This window comes from Bufo bufo, chromosome 9 (genome assembly GCF_905171765.1).
Source record: "Bufo bufo chromosome 9, aBufBuf1.1, whole genome shotgun sequence".
NCBI classification, from domain to species: domain Eukaryota; kingdom Metazoa; phylum Chordata; class Amphibia; order Anura; family Bufonidae; genus Bufo; species Bufo bufo.
In genome coordinates, this window is record NC_053397.1 from 73,095,824 (window position 1) to 73,113,652 (window position 17,829).

The 17,829-nt window shown below is 44.1% G+C and overlaps 1 protein-coding gene across 5 annotated transcripts in view; it reads left to right on the forward strand.

The window, feature by feature from the left end:
- Positions 1 to 110: 110 nt before the first annotated feature.
- The window catches only part of RTCA (RNA 3'-terminal phosphate cyclase), a 31,010-nt gene continuing 13,291 nt past the window's right edge, over positions 111 to 17,829 (forward strand). Inside the window, exons 1-8 of one of the 5 annotated variants that reach the window (XM_040408151.1) lie at positions 411 to 443; positions 535 to 577; positions 1,761 to 1,851; positions 9,237 to 9,337; positions 9,938 to 10,081; positions 10,694 to 10,817; positions 13,423 to 13,481; positions 16,684 to 16,825. In XM_040408151.1, coding sequence (XP_040264085.1) covers positions 1,801 to 1,851; positions 9,237 to 9,337; positions 9,938 to 10,081; positions 10,694 to 10,817; positions 13,423 to 13,481; positions 16,684 to 16,825 — 621 coding nt within the window. In that variant the 5' untranslated portion in view covers positions 411 to 443; positions 535 to 577; positions 1,761 to 1,800. Of the gene's footprint in view, positions 238 to 409; positions 488 to 534; positions 578 to 1,760; positions 1,852 to 9,236; positions 9,338 to 9,937; positions 10,082 to 10,693; positions 10,818 to 13,422; positions 13,482 to 16,683; positions 16,826 to 17,829 lie in introns of those variants that run through there. The other 4 variants (XM_040408147.1, XM_040408148.1, XM_040408146.1 and 1 more) reach the window with 4 other exon arrangements.

Genomic DNA, 17,829 nt, shown 5'->3' on the forward strand with positions numbered 1-17,829 from the left:
CTTTTTAGTTGATGCAGCTCGAATTTAGTGTCGATATTTGTCAGCTGATATAATACAGCGGGTGCTCGGCACCCCTCCGGTGATGACAGGGTTAAGTGGCTGACAGGAAGGGGCGGGCCCTGCGTGTGTCAGGAGCGGCTCGGGGCTGTGGTGAGGCTGACTGCTGGATCCCTAGGGAGGGTGTGTCACTACAGGGGTGTGGGAGTATGTCTGAGCCCTGGCTGTATCTTCATATATGTGTGATCTGCAAGCTGTGACTACAACTCCCAACATTCCCTGACAACCCAGGCTGTAGGCGTATGTATGAGCCCTGAGTGTGTGTGTTCATATATCTGTGATCTGCAAGCTGTGACTACAACTCCCAACATGCCCTGACAACCCAGGCTGTAGGCGTATGTATGAGCCCTGAGTGTGTGTGTTCATATATCTGTGATCTGCAAGCTGTGACTACAACTCCCAACATGCCCTGACAACCCAGGCTGTAGGCGTATGTATGAGCCCTGAGTGTGTGTTCATATATCTGTGATCTGTAAGCTGTGACTCTTTTAAAACTACAACTCCCAGCATGCTCTGTCTTGGTTGTGTATGTTGAGCCCAGACTCGGACTGGCCCACAGGGGTGCAGGTGAATCCCCCGTGGGCCCCTAGTCTCCCACCCCCTGCACAAGTGGCACATAACACAGTAGACTTACTGCACTACATACATATATTCAATGTACAGCACCTCAACCAGCCCATGTTCATATAAGAAAAAAATATATTTTTAGCATATAAAAAGCATGTTAGATTATTTATTAGATTTGAATGTATCTGTACGGTGGGCCCCCAGTCTACATTTTACTGGTGCGCCCTAGGTACCCCAGTCCGACACTGGTTGAGCCCTTAGTGTATGTATATCATCAATCTGCGGCTGTTGTAAATCTACAACTCCCAGCATGCTCTGGCTTGGTCATATGAGTATGTACGCTCATAAGTGTATGAGTAGTGTTGAGCGAACTTCTGTTTTAAGTTCGGCGTCTAAAGTTCGGCTTCCGGTTAGTGGAGAATCACGATATGGATTCCGAATTCCGTTGTGGTCCGTGGTAGCGGAATCAATAATCGGCCATTATTGATTCCGCTACCACGGACCACAACTGAATTCGGAATCCATATCGGGATTCTCCGCTAACCGGAAGCCGAACTTTAGACGCCGAACTTAAAACAGAAGTTCGCTCAACACTATGTATGAGTATTGCAGTTTTCATATACTTAAGATCTACAACCTGTGACGCTTGTGTAACTACAACTCCCAGCATGCTGGGACATGGCTGTGTATGTATGAGCCATGAGTGTATTTCATCTATCTGAGGTCTGCTAGGTTAAACTTTTCAGCTGTTTTTTTTTTACTACCTCCCAGCATTCTCTGACAGATCTGACTGTACGAACACGTATGGACTTTGGGTGTATGAATATGATCCGCTCTGTAACGCCCAGCATGCTGTGACGGCCAGGTTATGGTGACATACATCTTCATTCAACCACACCATTTGTATTGTATTACTATATTTCCTAGTAACGTTTTCCACAGCTGTCAGTCACACCAGATGATGGGGGTGCGATTTAGCCCCATTTTTGGGGTGCAGCAGTGACATGTGATTGAATAACGGACGCTTTGTCCCAGACCTACCTCTGCCGTCACATCATTCCAGGACCAGTGAGGGCCGCACAGGTAAAAGCCTGAGGACTGCGCTGTTATCTCCTGACATTTCCCATTCCATCTGCAGATATCTCTCCTGGAGCATCAGCGGCACATCTCAGGACAATGGCAGAAGAGGCTGGACCCGTGGATGTGGATGGCAGCATTATGGAGGGGGTGAGGGCGCCATCTTAGTTTTTCTGTTACTAACAACTCGCCATTTTGTGCAGATGTCAAACCCAAAGGAAAATATATATTTTGGCCTATATTATACACTTGGCTCCATCCAGTGTAATTGGCTGGGGATGTGTCTGATGGGTGGCACGCTCCCCGCTGGCTTCTGACCACCTTGTGACTCACATCCCGCCCCCTATACACGTGTAGGAAGAGATATGTCCAGCACAAGAGCTGGGTGGGGAAGGCGGGAGCCTTTACATCCTAAAGGGGTTGGCAGGTTTCATGATATTGATGCCATATCCTTAGGACAGGCTATCAAGATCTGTGGGGGGGTCTGACTCCTGGCACCTTAAAAAAAAAAAAAAAAAAAAATCCAAAAACGACGACTTTACAACAGCGTAATTCGTAGCCTCCTTGTGCTGTAATGCGTCAAATAGTGTGTTTGAGCAGCTGGCATTTTGTGGCATGCGTCGTTTTTATATAGGAAAGTGCGTATCCCATGAAAAGCCATAAAACATGTAACCCACGCTAGTACTGGCAGTTTTTCAAGCAGGGCAGCACAAACCAATGGACCAAAAACCCCAGACCCAGAGTAGGCTGTGATTTAAAACAAACACAACCATTAACCCACAAAATGCACAAAGAGCGTAAAAAACATTCCAAAGAAATGCATTTTTTTTGTGTTTTAATAGTTCCCATTGCAATATCTGGAGCTGGTATTTTTTGACTAAAAAATGATTAAAGCGTCACTGTGCTTTCAGAAAACGTAATATGTTATAGGGACATATCAAACATTTAGATGGGTGAGAGTCTAAGTTCTGAGACGTCCACCTATCTCTAAAACGCTTAGTACGTTCTCTCTTCTTGCTGCAGGACAGGAAACGAGATGGACCCAATAGAAAGTACAGGCCCGTCCTGAGAGGCGAGAGTGCGCTAAGCGAGCGCTTCTCTGCCCACGTTCTAGAGATCAGTAGGGGTCTCAGCACTTAGAGAGAGGCACAGGAGAGAAACGGGTAGTGAAGGGTGAGATACCCTGTGGGAAGAGAACAGTCCAAACACACTCGCTGGCACCTGCAGTTTCCCGCCAGTTGGGCATTTTAGCTGCTCCCCTGCAGTGAGAGGTGGAGGGAGGAAGCTCCGCTAGCGGACGGCGCTTGTGTCTGCACCACTGTCTAAACCTCCCTACTTCACACAACAGCTATAAACTCCTGGATTAAAGGGGTTCTGCACTTTGTTTTAACTGATGATCTATCCTCTGGATAGATCGTCAGCATCTGATCGGCGGGGGTCCGACCACCGGGACCCCCGCCGATCAGCTGTTTGAGAAGGCAGCGGCGCTCCAGCAGTGCCGCGGCCTTCTCACTGTTTACCGCCAGCCCAGTGACATCACGACTAGTATGAACTAGTGAGGGCGGGGCTAAACTCCATTCAAGTGAACAGAGATTAGCCCTGCCCACGCTAGTTAATACTAGTTGTGACATCACTGGGCCGGCGGTAAACAGTGAGAAGGCCGCGGCGCTGCTGGAGCGCCGCTGCCTTCTCAAACAGCTGTTCGGCGGGGGTCCCAGGTGTTGGACCCCCGCCGATCAGATGCTGATGATCTATCCAGAGGATAGATCATCAGTTAAAACAAAGTGCAGAACCCCTTTAAGCCACCAGAGTTACAATAGCATACTGTCCTAACATATATACCGACTGTTGGGTCATATATGAATGACCAAGACGCACTTGGAACTGTATACTAGCACATTAACATCAGTCTCACTATAAGAGACATTATATTGTGTGTCCCAGAGCCTTGGATTCAACTCTACATACTGCATACCGATTGATATCCCGATATAACAATGGGGCCGCAAAAAACACAAAGTGCCGCAGAAAAATTGCGAGAGTTTGCCAGGCAACCAGAAGAAGGTACGCGGTCACCTTTGCCACAGCGTAACGTTCATACTATAGCAAGCACTGCATCAGATGTAATGGCCCCTATAATACCCTCTGAGGAAAATAATGAAGAGATCACTTTTAAACAAGTATCCACCCAAGTCCTAGAAGCCATCACTGCATACAAGATTAGATGAGGTCAAGATTGATCTGAGACTACTGCGCCAAGACCTGCATAATCTGCGAGAGAGAGTTCAACACACTGAAGAACGTATATCGCTCATAGAGGACACCACGGCCACTGTCCCTAGGTCTATTTCAGATCTTAATGCCAAAGCAGAGACCTGGAGGCAGAAAGCAGATGACCTAGAAAACAGACTCCGTAGGAACAACATCAGAATTATTGGCTTGCCTGAACGAGCAGAGGGACACTCACCGGACGAACTTATAGAAAAATTTCTCTCAGGCATATGCGGTGGAAAGGGCTCACAGGGTTCCAGCAAAACCTCCCCCACCTGGCGACCCACCTCGGCCCATACTGGCAAGATTCCTCTAACCTGACTCTAGTGTGGGACACCTTGAAAGCGTTCCTCCGCGGGTGCCTACATTCCAGCATCTCCTATATTAAAAAACGATACCAAACGCTTGGAGCTGGAGCTTGAATGGCAGTGTACCACTCTGGAGCAGCAATATATCCGACACCCGACTGAATCCAACAGGATTGCTTGGCTCCAGGCGGGTAGACATTACCTAGCTATCCTCAAAGATAAAGCGGATAGGAAACTCTTCTTTATGAAACAGACAGCGTTTGAGTTAGGAAACCAGTCAGCCAAACTACTGGCTCAACTAATTAGACATGATTTGCCCTCTTCAGCAATTTTAGCAATTAGAAACTCTGCAGGGCAGGAACTTCGCACACAGGAATCCATCATTAGAACTTTTACACATTTTATCAAGATCTATATACAGTCAGGTCCATAAATATTGGGACATCAACACAATTCTAACATTTTTGGCTCTATACACCACCACAATGGATTTGAAATGAAACAAACAAGATGTGCTTTAACTGCAGACTGTCAGCTTTAATTTGAGGGTATTAAATCCAAATCAGGTAAACGGTGTAGGAATTACAACAGTTTGCATATGTGCCTCCCACTTGTTAAGGAACCTAAAGTAATGGGACAATTGGCTTCTCAGCTGTTCCATGGCCAGGTATGTGTTATTCCCTCATTATCCCAATTACAATGAGCAGATTAAAGGTTCAGAGTTCATATCAAGTGTGCTATTTGCATTTGGAATCTGTTGCTGTCAACTCTCAAGATGAGATCCAAAGAGCTGTCACTATCAGTGAAGCAAGCCATCATTAGGCTGAAAAAACTAAACAAACAAATCAGAGAGATAGCAAAAACATTAAGCGTGGCCAAAACAACTGTTTGGAACATTTTTAAAAAGAAAGAACGCATCGGTGAGCTCAGCAACACCAAAAGACCCGGAAGACCATGGAAAACCACTGTGATGGATGACCAAAGAATTCTTTCCCTGGTGAAGAAAACACCCTTCACAACAGTTGGCCAGATCAAGAACACTCTCCAGGAGGTAGGTGTATGTATGTCAAAGTCAACAATCAAGAGAAGACTTCACCAAAGTGAATACAGAGGGTTCACCACAAGATGTAAACCATTGGTGAGCCTCAAAAACAGGAAGGCCAGATTAGAGTTTGCCAAACGACATCTAAAAAAGCCATCACAGTTCTGGAACAACATCCTATGGACAGATGAGACCAAGATCAACTTGTACCAGAGTGATGGGAAGAGAAGAGTATGGAGAAGGAAAGGAACTGCTCATGATCCTAAGCATACCACCTCATCAGTGAAGCATGGTGGTGGTAGTGTCATGACGTGGGCATGTATGGCTGCCAATGGAACTGGTTCTCTTGTATTTATTGATGATGTGACTGCTGACAAAAGCAGCAGGATGAATTCTGAAGTGTTTCGGGCAATATTATCTGCTCATATTCAGCCAAATGCTTCAGAACTCATTGGACGGCGCTTCACAGTGCAGATGAACAATGACCCAAAGCATACTGCAAAAGCAACCAAAGAGTTTTTTAAGGGAAAGAAGTGGAATGTTATGCAATGGCCAAGTCAATCACCTGACCTGAATCCGATTGAGCATGCATTTCACTTGCTGAAGACAAAACTGAAGGGAATATGCCCCAAGAACAAGCAGGAACTGAAGACAGTTGCAGTAGAGGCCTGGCAGAGCATCACCAGGGATGAAACCCAGCATCTGGTGATGTCTATGCGTTCCATACTTCAGGCTGTAATTGACTGCAAAGGATTTGCAACTAAGTCTGAAAATGTGAAAGTTTGATTTATGATTATTATTATGTCCATTACTTTTGGTCCCTTAACAAGTGGGAGGCACATATGCAAACTGTTGTAATTCCTACACCGTTCACCTGATTTGCATGTAAATACCCTCAAATTAAAGCTGACAGTCTGCAGTTAAAGCACATCTTATTTGTTTCATCTCAAATCCATTGTGGTGGTATATAGAGCCAAAAATGTTAGAATTGTGTCGATGTCCCAATATTTATGGACCTGACTGTAGACTCAGCATAACAGTTTCTGAAACACAGCCACATATCTAGATGGTATAACTTTCCCTAAACTTACCACACTACAAAGTGCCCAATTAGATCAGCCAATCTCCCTGGAGGAAATAACACAGGCCATATCAGTGTCACGGCAGACAGGATCTAAGATACACAGATAACTAAACAAACAAGTTTCTAGGCGAGAAGCTGGGGATAAGGTCACCTCCTAGCAAATCCCTAACAGCTCTCCCTATACTGCTAAGCCCACATTCAGACCCTTAAGGTGGGAATAATGTGTCCTCGTGCCTGGGCTGAAAATACCCTAGAATCCCTGAGATGGTGAAAGGGAAAAAGGGGAAGCCTGCTCCCTCAGAACCTGGAGGGGACAGACGTCACTCAAACAGCCTAGACAGCAAACCAAAGAAATCAGAAACCAACTTATCTTATCTGAGCAGGAACAGCCAATCCTTCCTTCCTTGCTTCCACAGCCTGACAGAAGTTATAACCCGCACGGAACCCTGGGAGTGAGAGTAATTTAAACCAACGACCCCACCCAGAGCACCTGAAGGGAGGCGGATCTAGCACGACTCCAAAACAAAACAAATGACTAGACACGTGCTGCTAATCACCTCCACACATAGTCTGAGCAGGGCATGACAATCAGACCTTAATAATGGGAAGTCTCCTGGACCTGATGGGCTCCCCAAAAAAGTATATGTCAAATGTGCAGAGGTGTTGGCTCCTCAACTGCTAGCCACCCTTCACTCGGCCTTGGAGAAGGGGCATCTGCCAGATTCATTTATGGAAGCCACTATAATACTTTTACTCAAACCCGATAAAGAACCCCTAGATTGTAGCTCTTATGGGCCTATTGCCCTGTTAAATGTGGACTACAAAATCCTAACTTGGCCACTCGTCTTAATCAGGTAATCCTATCTCTGATCCACCAGGACCAGACCATTCAATTCCATCGAATGGGCCTATCTGATTGGCTGCTTGCGGGTCTTTGGGTTCGGCCCACAGTTCAGATGGATCAACATGTTATATAGTAGACCGGTAAGCAGACTGCTGACAAATGGGGAATTATCTGACAGCTTCACCCTTCATAGAGGCATAAGACAGGGCTGCCCATTGTCACCACTTTTGTTTGCCGGCCATTCACCCCCATGTGTACGTAACCAGCCTGATGAAGGGCATGCCTTTTGCCCGAAACGTTGCCTCAGTTCTAAAAAGGACCACTATGTCCGGCTAATAAAAAGCATTTAATCAATATTGGAGTGCTGTCTAAATTGTTAAATACTTACCTGTTCCAAGAGGTGGAGCAAGGAACGCACCAAGACGTGCACCCAAAACCAGTCAGTACTAGATAGAGTGCCGTGATCAATACCTGATTCTAACATTGTCACCACTTTTGTTTGCTTTGGCAGTCGTGACACTGGCAATCAGGGTGAAGAGTAGTAACAACATAACAGGGGTGATCTTGGGAGAGAGCGAGGCCCGTACAGGATTATATGCTGACAATATGGTTCTATATATGTCCTCGCCTGACACGTCTTTTCGCAACGCGATGGCTTTGATGGAAGAGTTTGGGGAATTCTCGGGCCTAAGAATTAACTGGGAGAAATCAGTATACATGCCTCTGGGTAGGGCAGATTGGACAGGTCCTTCCCATATAGAATGGCTAAAAGTGGTAGACACATTTAAATACTTGGGAGTAAATATTACTAAAAGACATACTCAGGCCATGTCACTTAATATCTCACCCCTAACAATTTATATAAGGAACAAGTTTCAAAGCTGGAAGACTCTGCCTATTTCGGTGGCAGGGCGTATCAACTTAATTAAAATGATTATACTTCCCAAGGCCCTTTATGATTTTCAACATTCAGAGGTACATATACTAAAATCGGTGTTCAAAGAAACAGACTCCTGGTCAAGGGCTTTTGTTTGGGGTAGATCCCGAGCCAAACTTAGCTTAGACACTCTAAAGCGGCCTAAAACAGAGAGCGGTATGGCCCTGCCGGACTATGATTTATATTACCTGGCAGGCCAGCTAAGACTCATAAAATCCTGGTATATAGCAGAGGAACTACCCACTTCGGAATACTTCTTAAAGTGTAACCTGGGATGCTACGCTCTTTTGTCAGTTCTGGAGTTATCCCCCAAGTTCCAGAAACCATTACTTCCGCTGCACAAATTAGCTCAAAGGGTATGGAAAGAGGCGAAGACACTGTCATATATTAAAGACGTTATCTCGGACATCCCTCTATGGGCCAACCAATCGCTACCGCAGGGGGTCATGGGGGCGGACAGGTTGCAAGCGGAAGGGGTCAGAACCCTTGGAAATATGTATGATCGGGGGGTTCTGATGTCGTTCGAGGCAATCTCACAGAAATACAACATCCCCCAAACTCATTTCTTCTCATACTTACTGCTCAGATCGGCTATACAGAGTACATTCCCGAATATTAACTCTACGATCTCTAAGAACCTCCTCATAGGAGTAAAAACCCAGGGACCCAGAGGACTAGTATCGGTAATTTACTCTTTACATTTACATTTAGTACAAGCAAAGGTCAGTGCCAATCCCCTCCCATTATTAGACAAATGGAAAAGATCGAAGAATCTGTAAACCCAGTAAAGCATGGACAGAACCTTACATATGTTGGAGTTTAAAAATAAAATTTAATGAAATGTACAGTCCGCTCTGAAAGTTTCCAAGATCTTCTGGCAGCTGGCTAACATCTTTTCACAGGCCCTGATTCCAGGTGACACAAGTGTAGTGACAGAGTACTTGTATGTAACTGTAATAATCCATAGCTTTAGGATCTGTCAGGATGGAATAAGTAAGATTTATAATAGGTTACCTATATTTCTTCTCTTGGTGATGATCATTTTATAGGGGGGTCAGATCCTGCGTATCTGCACTGCTCTGAGCTGTCTTCTGGGAATTAGAGTCCGAGTGTTAAAGATAAGAGCAGGACGAAGCACACCCGGCCTCAGGTAAGTCATACAAAGGCCCACATGTACTAATACCATGTAACACTTAATGTGTATTCTTTGGGAAGAGCTGAGAAAGCAGCTGCCAGACACTTCTGGTGGTGGCTTATCTCTCAGAAGAACCAAAAGATTTGGCAAAAATTTTACTCCTTTTGGGCTAAAAATATTTTTTGCAATTGGTCTTTATTAAAACATTTTGGCAGTTTCTGTGATACAGGGGTCAAATTTCAGTCTATTTGCAGAGCTCTTATCTCTAATCTCCTGACCTTGTAAACACTCATTATAGCTAAACTTTTATCAAACTGATAAGAATATTGCTTAAATGAGTGTTGATGAGGTTAAAAATAAGAGCTCTACAAGGGCCAACTGGACTTAGTGACAGGCTGCAAATAGACTGAGGTTTAACCCCTGTATCACAAAAATTGCTGACATTTTTTATTAAAGACTAATTGCAAAAAAGATTGCATGCAGATCCATGTGGATTTTGCCTTGGGTTCTTTGCGGATTTTCCACTGCATTTTATGTCCCCTGTGGACATAGCCGGAGACTGATATCAGCCTGCACATCTCTTTCCGTATTTATCTGTTGTCCATTTCTTCATAGGCCACAACATTTATCAGGACTGGAAACTGTTCGAGATTTGTGTGCTGGCCAATTGGAAAATGCTTCAATTGGGTCTACAGAGATAAATTTTACCCCAGGAAGAATAAAAGGGGGCTCTCTGACTGCTGATACAAAGACTGCCGGGTATGTAAGCAGTTTTTTTTTTCCTCCCAACAATTTAAAGCATTGGTAATCTAGAATTATAAAATGTTTCCCTATTAGTAGTATTTAATTTGAAAGGTGTTGAATTTTACTATTGATGGCCTATCATCAGGATAGGACACCACTATCTGATCGGCACAAGTGTGGCACCTTGCTCCCCAGCTTATCAGCTGTATTAGGCGAGCCATAATTACATACCTCCAGCACTACACCACACAGTGGACGGGGCTGGTTACTGCAGCTTGGCTCCCACTGAAGTGAATTGGAGTAGCGCTACACAATGGGCAGAGCTGAAACAGCTGTATGGCGAGGGATGTCCACCAATCCTGAGGAGGTCATTATTAGTGAAATCCTGGAGAACCCTTTTAAGGGGTTGTGACCACTTCCTGTAACAGGAGATGAAGTGGCATAGCGCTTTCCTGGCAGCACTGCCACATTGCTCTGGCAAGTGGCAAGGGTCAGACTCAGCAGTCGTTGGTTGGGTCAGGCTCCTCAGCCATTGGTGGCCTATTCTAGCAATGTACCACCAATGTCTGATGAGACAAGCTCTTGAACTGCTTTACTACTAACTTCTTCCATCTCTTGTCTTTGTAGGAGTGTGTGCTTATTACTTCAGGTCTCCCTTCCTTGCGTCCTCTTTGCTGAAGCACCTTCTGAACTGATCTTTAAAGGTGGCACAAATGCAGAGATGGCCCCACAGATTGATTATACCACTATGGTTTGTATGCATCCTAAATTTGTAGCATTGCTCATGCATGTAAACTAATAATTTAACCACTTAAAGAGGTTGTTCAGGCTTTTTCTGTTGATGAGCTATCCTCAGGATAGGTCATCAATATCAGATCATCGGGGGTCCGACACCCGGCACTCCGCCGATCAGCTGCATGAAGAGACGGCGCGCACTTGCCGTCTCTTTTCCTGCTCATTGCTGTATGTCTATGGGAAAGTACCGGACAGGAAGGGAGCTGGCATGTGAGCGCTGCGCACGCTGTCTCCTCATGCAGCTGATTGGCAGGGGTGCCAGGTGTTGGACCCCCGCCGATCTGATATTGATGACCTATCCTGAGGATAGCTCATCAATAAAAAAAAAAAAAAAAAACACCCGGACAACCCCTTTAAGCACCCGGACAATTTTTGTTTTTGCGTTTTTGTTTTTTCATCCCCACTTTCCAAAAGCCACAACCTTTTACATTTTCCATTCATATAGCCATATGAGGGCTTTTTTTTTTGTCAAACTAATTGTATTTTTTCATTCACCTTATCTTGTACAGGAAGAAAAAATTGCAAGTTTTTGTTATTATGGTGTTCAATATGTGTTAAAATTGCCATGACAATCTTATTTTGTGGGTAAATACGATTTACAGCGTTACCAAATGTATGTAGTTTTGATTTAGTTTTACTACTTAAAAAAAAAAAAACATTTGATAAAATAAGTTTCTGTATTGCTCTATTCTGACAGCTGTAACCTTTTTTATGTTTCCGTCTACAGAGCTGTATTAGTTTTTATTGGTACCATTTTGAGGGACTTTTTGACTTTCTATTCTATTTTTTTGGTGGGGGGGTTTTAGAGGTGATCAGAAAATGGGAACAGCGCATTTTTATTTTATTAATTTTTTTTCTGATATGGCATTCAACACATAGGAAAAATATTTTTACATTTAATACTTTGGACATTTTTGGCCGCATTTTTTGTTTTATTACTGTCATTTTTCGTCCCCTTTGGGACTTGACTATGCGATCGGATTGCTTGTACCATACACTGCAATGAAATAGTATTGCAATGTATGAGATTTTTACAGGCTGCCTGTCAGGCTGTACCAGATTTGCAAGCAGCTCACTATCAAAAGCTTGGGAACATTCAAAAGGCCCTAGGTTGTCATACTGACCGATTGGGGCCCTGTAATTTTGCCACAGGTGCACCAATCGCAGGACAGAGAAAGGGGTCTAACTGCTCAGATGTTGTGGTCACTATTGACCGTAGCATCTGAGGGGTTAAATGACCAGGGTGTTAACCCTGATTCCGTTCATTATACCTGGGTGCCTTCTGTACATGGACCGGGCTCGTGCTCCCGATCCATACATCCCCTTAACGCCAATGACGTACGGCATTGTGTGGTAAAGGGTTAATTGATCAGATCTGAAAGCGTCTTCGCCCTCTTATTTCAGATGTGCGCCCTCTTACACAATAAGGATGTCCTTGAACAGGCTCTAGCAGCAATCCACTAAAGTCACATCACCTTCAAACTATACTACAGGGGATTTACCGGGTAACTAATGGGTCTTTGTTTTCTACGGCATTCCCCGAACTCCCCCACCAGCTAGATTTTGTGCAGTCTTTGACAACCCCTCTTCACTGAACCCGTCACCTCTCCTGACATGTCTGTTTTCGTAAATACCTATATTCCCCATAAAACAGAACTCTGCATTGTGTGACGTGTCATTCCTCTGTTATTCCTGTTTGAAGCTTTTAAAACTTATGACTGGCCGTTATCGTTCTCTTTACCAAAGGGGTGTATCCCCGCAGGGTAAGCACTGACGGGGCATTGTCAGACTGTGTAGGGACAGATTCGCAACTCATAACCGTGTTGTCATTTTATTTGTACATTTCTAGAAGGATTACCAGAGGAATGGCACAATGTAGGGTGCTAAAACAGAGGCTCCATTACAGCTTGGATGGCAGGTTCTGTTTGAAAGGATTGTCAGAGTCAGGGCTCATGCACATGGCCGTGGTGCCCGTACTGTGGCTCGCAAACAGCAGGTCACGGGCCGCGTGCACTCCGTTTGCGGATGCGGACCCCTTGACTTGAATGGGTCTGCCATCCGCAACATACGACCGAAGATGGGACTTCCCCTATCTTTTGCGGAGCTGAGGCACGGATCGGAAGCACTACGAAGCGCTTCCATGGGCTTCCGATCTGTATCTCCGCACCACAAAAAGATACAACATGTTCTATCTTTGGGTCCACAATCCGCCAATTACGGCCATTCAAGTCAATAGGTCTGCATCCGCAAACGAAGTGCACACGGCCAGTTTCATGACGCTCGTGGGAGGGTGAAATGCCATAAAAACTGGTAAGTGCTGTGGCTTTAAAGTGTGCAGCACCCTGCAGCGATGATGTCCGCCTGACCGCTGCAGCCAATCACTGCTCTTATGTAAAGCTACAATGGCAATGATCTATGCCTAAACAAAGGGAATTAAGGTGAGACACGTACAACTGTACGGCACACTGTGGTATACGTGAGGCTAAATCCTCTGTATCTGAAAATCTATCCTAGATTTTATTTCATTCATTGATGTTTACTTGTTTTTTTTTCTGCTTCAGGTTTTCAAGCCGATGGCTGAACATTTCTCCTTTAAATTAGATTGTGACATCAGGAGAAGGTGAGAAGATATGAGTAAGACAGATTTGACCAATAACTGATATTTATTAAAGGGGTTTTCTGACTCTAAGGCCCCATTCACACGACTGTATTTTTGCGCCACTTCCGATCCACATTTTTTGCGGAATGGATGCGGACCCATTAATTTCAGTAGGGCTGCAAAAAATGTAGACAGCACACCGTGTGCTATCTGCATCTGCATGTCCGTTCTGCAGCCCTGCAAAAAAGATAGAACATGTCTTATTCTTGTCCGTTTTGTGGAGAAGAATAGGCATTTAAAATGTACAGTTATGGTGGCTCACTTCTAGTAGTAGAATTGGGGCTGTGCTCAGTCCGAGGAAGCTAACCCAAAGCTTCAGGGTAGTAAAATTAGAAATGAAATAAATGGACGGCACTAGCAACAAATGGGATATATGGATCTTATTTATTAAGTTATAAGGATAAGAGAAATGTAAAATACCAGGTGGTCTTTTAAATTTCTCTTATCCTTATAACTTAATAAATAAGATCCATATATCCCATTTGTTGCTAGTGCCGTCCATTTATTTCATTTCTAAGACTAGGCATTTGTTATAATGGGTTTGCACAAAAACAGATGCAACACGGACGTCATCTGTATTTTTTTGCGGATCTGAGTTTTGCAGACAACAAAATTTATGCGGTCATGTGAAGGCATCCTAAGCAGTATCTGATTTGTGGGGGTCTAGTACCCAGGACCTCCTCTGATCAGCTGTTTGAGAATGCACCATCACTCCTGTGAGTGCCGTTGCCTTCTTCAGCTTACCAAGACCTATCCAGAGGGTATGGCCATCAGTTAAAAAGTGTAGAAACCCCTTTTAATTAGTGCACAACCTCTTCTGGTCCAGAGGGGCCACATTATCAGATGATACCACTCCCAAGAGCCACAGTAAAACTTAATAGGGTATTCTCATATCCATAGGTACTGTGAATGTCTGATAGGCGGGGGTACCTTGTCTGGGTCTCCCACTGTCCAGGAGAATGGAGGTAATGGAGGTCCCCTATCAGAGACGAGGTGGCCAAGCATGCACACTACCATCTGCATTGAAATATCTAAAATGGATAGAACTTGTACGTCCACCTTGTCTCCTCCTCTCTGGAGAGGTGAACCTATGACTATGGCAGACGTTTCTTAGCTGGAAATTCCCTTTAAAGAAAAAATCTGCTTAAAACATATGCAGTATGTTATGCTAAGTGCAAAACATGATCTGGCGGTGCATGATACCATGGAGTCAAAGAACACTAAGTGTGTATACCAGTCCTAGTCTAGGCATGACGCAGTAATAGTCATTCCTGGATTGCTCCTTTAAGTTGCTTAAATAGAACCGGTACAGTCCCCCCAGACCATGCCAGCCACACAGTACTGCATAAGTACTTACCTATTTCCCTGTGGCATACTGCTTTACCTTCACTCTCTGACTTTGAAAGTAAAACATGCTAGCAGCCACTAGAGGGCGCTCACATCTAATAGAAAGCCCTTTTTGTCTATGGCAACTATTAAGGGTCATACCCCTCTTCCTTCTTTCACTCTCCCGTGTTTTTTAGGGACTTTTTGGTTTAATTTGTAGGAAAAGAAAAAGACATGGGGGAGTTGAAGATATAGTGTCATTAAGTGCATGATGGCAGAAACGGCACAAATTTATCAAAAAGATGTATGTGGCAGGATAAGTTTGGCATGATTTGAGGCTAGTTAGACACTTGTTCTCTCTTAGCTGAGATACATATGACATCAGAAAATGTTGCATGTCTATGGGTACTTTCACACTAGCATTAGCAGAATCCGGCAGGCAGTTCCGTTGCCGCAACTGCCTGCCAAATCCGGAAATCTGTATGCAAACGGATATCTTTTTTTTTTTCTAGATCCATTAGACTTTTGCATTGAGATACTAGATCCGTCTTTCAGGTATCATCCAGAATAACGGATCTGGTAATTTTTTTTTTAAAGCTAGAAAGAACTCCGCATGCGCAGACTGGAAAACCAGATCCGGCAATTTCCGGAACACTTGGTACTGGATCCGGCATTAATACATTTCAATGGAAATTAATGCTGGCAAGTGCAGTAGTGTTCTGGGATTGTGGCACGAAAAAATACCGCAGCATGCTGCAGTATTTTGTCTGGTCAAATACTGTACAAGGGACGGAACGGAAGACGTCCTGGTGCATACTGAACGGATTGCTTTCTATACAGAATGCATTGGGACAAAACTGATGTGTTTTCTTCCGGTATGGAGACACTTTACCGGATTTCAATACCGGAAAAGAATAACGCTAGTGTGAAAGTTTTTATCCTTTTTGTATATATAAAAAATATTAAAGGAGTTGTCTCACCTCATACATTGATGGCATATATCTTTAGGATAGGCCACCAAGGGGCTCCCCAAGGTTAATTCCTATCTCCCCAATGGGCTCCCCAAGGTGAATGAGAGCGCACTGCACAAGCACAGCCACCCTCCATTCTTGGAGGTAGGACTTCTGAGCACTGGCTCAGATATTTCCAGCAGTCCCATAGAGGTGACTGGGAAAGTGCATCCGTTGTGCTCTCTTTATTCACTTCTAAGGGAATTCTGAAAAAATCAAGCGCTCTCTCGCTCAGCTATTTTCGGAACTCCCATGAGAGTGAATGGACAGCACGCGTGCATGCGCTCTGCACTCTCATTCACTTTCGGGGGACCATCCGGTAGATAGGTGCGGGTCCCACCTCTGGAACCAGTTCCTATCTGACATTGCTTGGATAGCCTAGCGATATGTCACCAATACAGGTGAAACTCGAAAAATTAGAATATCGTGCAAAAGTCCATTTATTTCAGTAATACAAATGAAAAGGAATTGCATTAATGCAGCTTAAAATTCGAATTTTGTGAAAAGGTTCAATATTCTAGGCTCAAAGTGTCACACTCTACTCAGCTAATTAATCCATACCCCCTGAGCAAAGGGTACCTCAAAATTGGGACTTTGGGGTTTCATAAGCTATAAGCCTTAATCATCCAAATTATACCAAATAAAGTCTTGAAATATCTCGCTTTCCATGTAATGAGTCTCTCGTATGTTAGTTTCACCTTTTAAGTTGCATTACTGAAATAAATGAACTTTGCACAAATGTGTCCAAAATCAGTTTCTCACATTTCTTGTGCTCATCCTTTTTAACGCATGCACATTTTTTATATATATTTTTTTTATTCCCCTAGGGGTTACTACCCTCGTGGTGGAGGAGAAATCTTAGTCAGGGTTTCCCCTGTCAAATACTTGAAGCCAATTAACTTGACAGATCGAGGATCGATCACAAAGATCTATGGACGAGCATTCGTGGCTGGTGTCCTTCCATACAAGGTAGGTAAGCACATGGTGCCACGCACGTGATCTGCCAATTGTCACTGGTCTTTGCATGTTTTAAATGCAAATTCTACTTCAAGCGGGGAACAATGGATGTGAAATCTGGGTTGCTTACTTTTTGTTGTGGCATGAAGCTGAATAGCCCATCATTTCTACTGCCTGGGTTGTTCAGGACTTGCATTATTGATGACCAGGATAGATCATCAGTATCTGATTGGTGGGAGTCTGACTTCCAGCATCCTCACCAGTCAGCTGTTGGAAGAGGCTGCAGCCTCCAGATGAGCTCTGTGGCCTCCTCATTCTGTACCAAGCGCGATGCTGTACATTATATAGTGGCTGTGACTGGTATTGCAACTCCGTCCTTTTCACTTCAATTGGACTGAGATGCACAAAGGCTGTATGAATGATAGATGTGACGAAACAGGCAGAAGAAGAGACTGCAGTGTTCTACCTTCTAGTACCTGATTGGCAGGGGCAGCAGGAGATGGACCCCCACCGATCAGATAATAATGACCTATCTTAAGGATAGGTCATCAGTATTTTTTTTTTTATCAGATAATCTTTATTTGACATTTTTTTGAAAATCACAAAAATACCAAGAAAGAAAATAGCCTGCACAGTATACATACAACATTCGATAACAATAGGATCATATCATTACATGATCGGCCAAAGAATTACTTCCATGGGTATGCAATATGTCAGCAGTCATATCATAAAATACACATAAGATCAAGTAATCAAGTTACACAGTTTACCATGTACAAACCACATTTCAATCCATTACAATGAAATGAACATAGAACCAACCCTCCCTACCCAACTAAAACCCACTCCCCCCCCCCCCCCCTTTACCCGAGCGATGGAACGGACCAGAACTCCAACATCGGTTATCTTATTAGTATATCCCAAGCATAGCCATTAGTGTACCTCTCCTATCTGTTTAACATTCCTCTTTACACCCATCCTACGTAGTACTGAGCACTTACATACATCATACC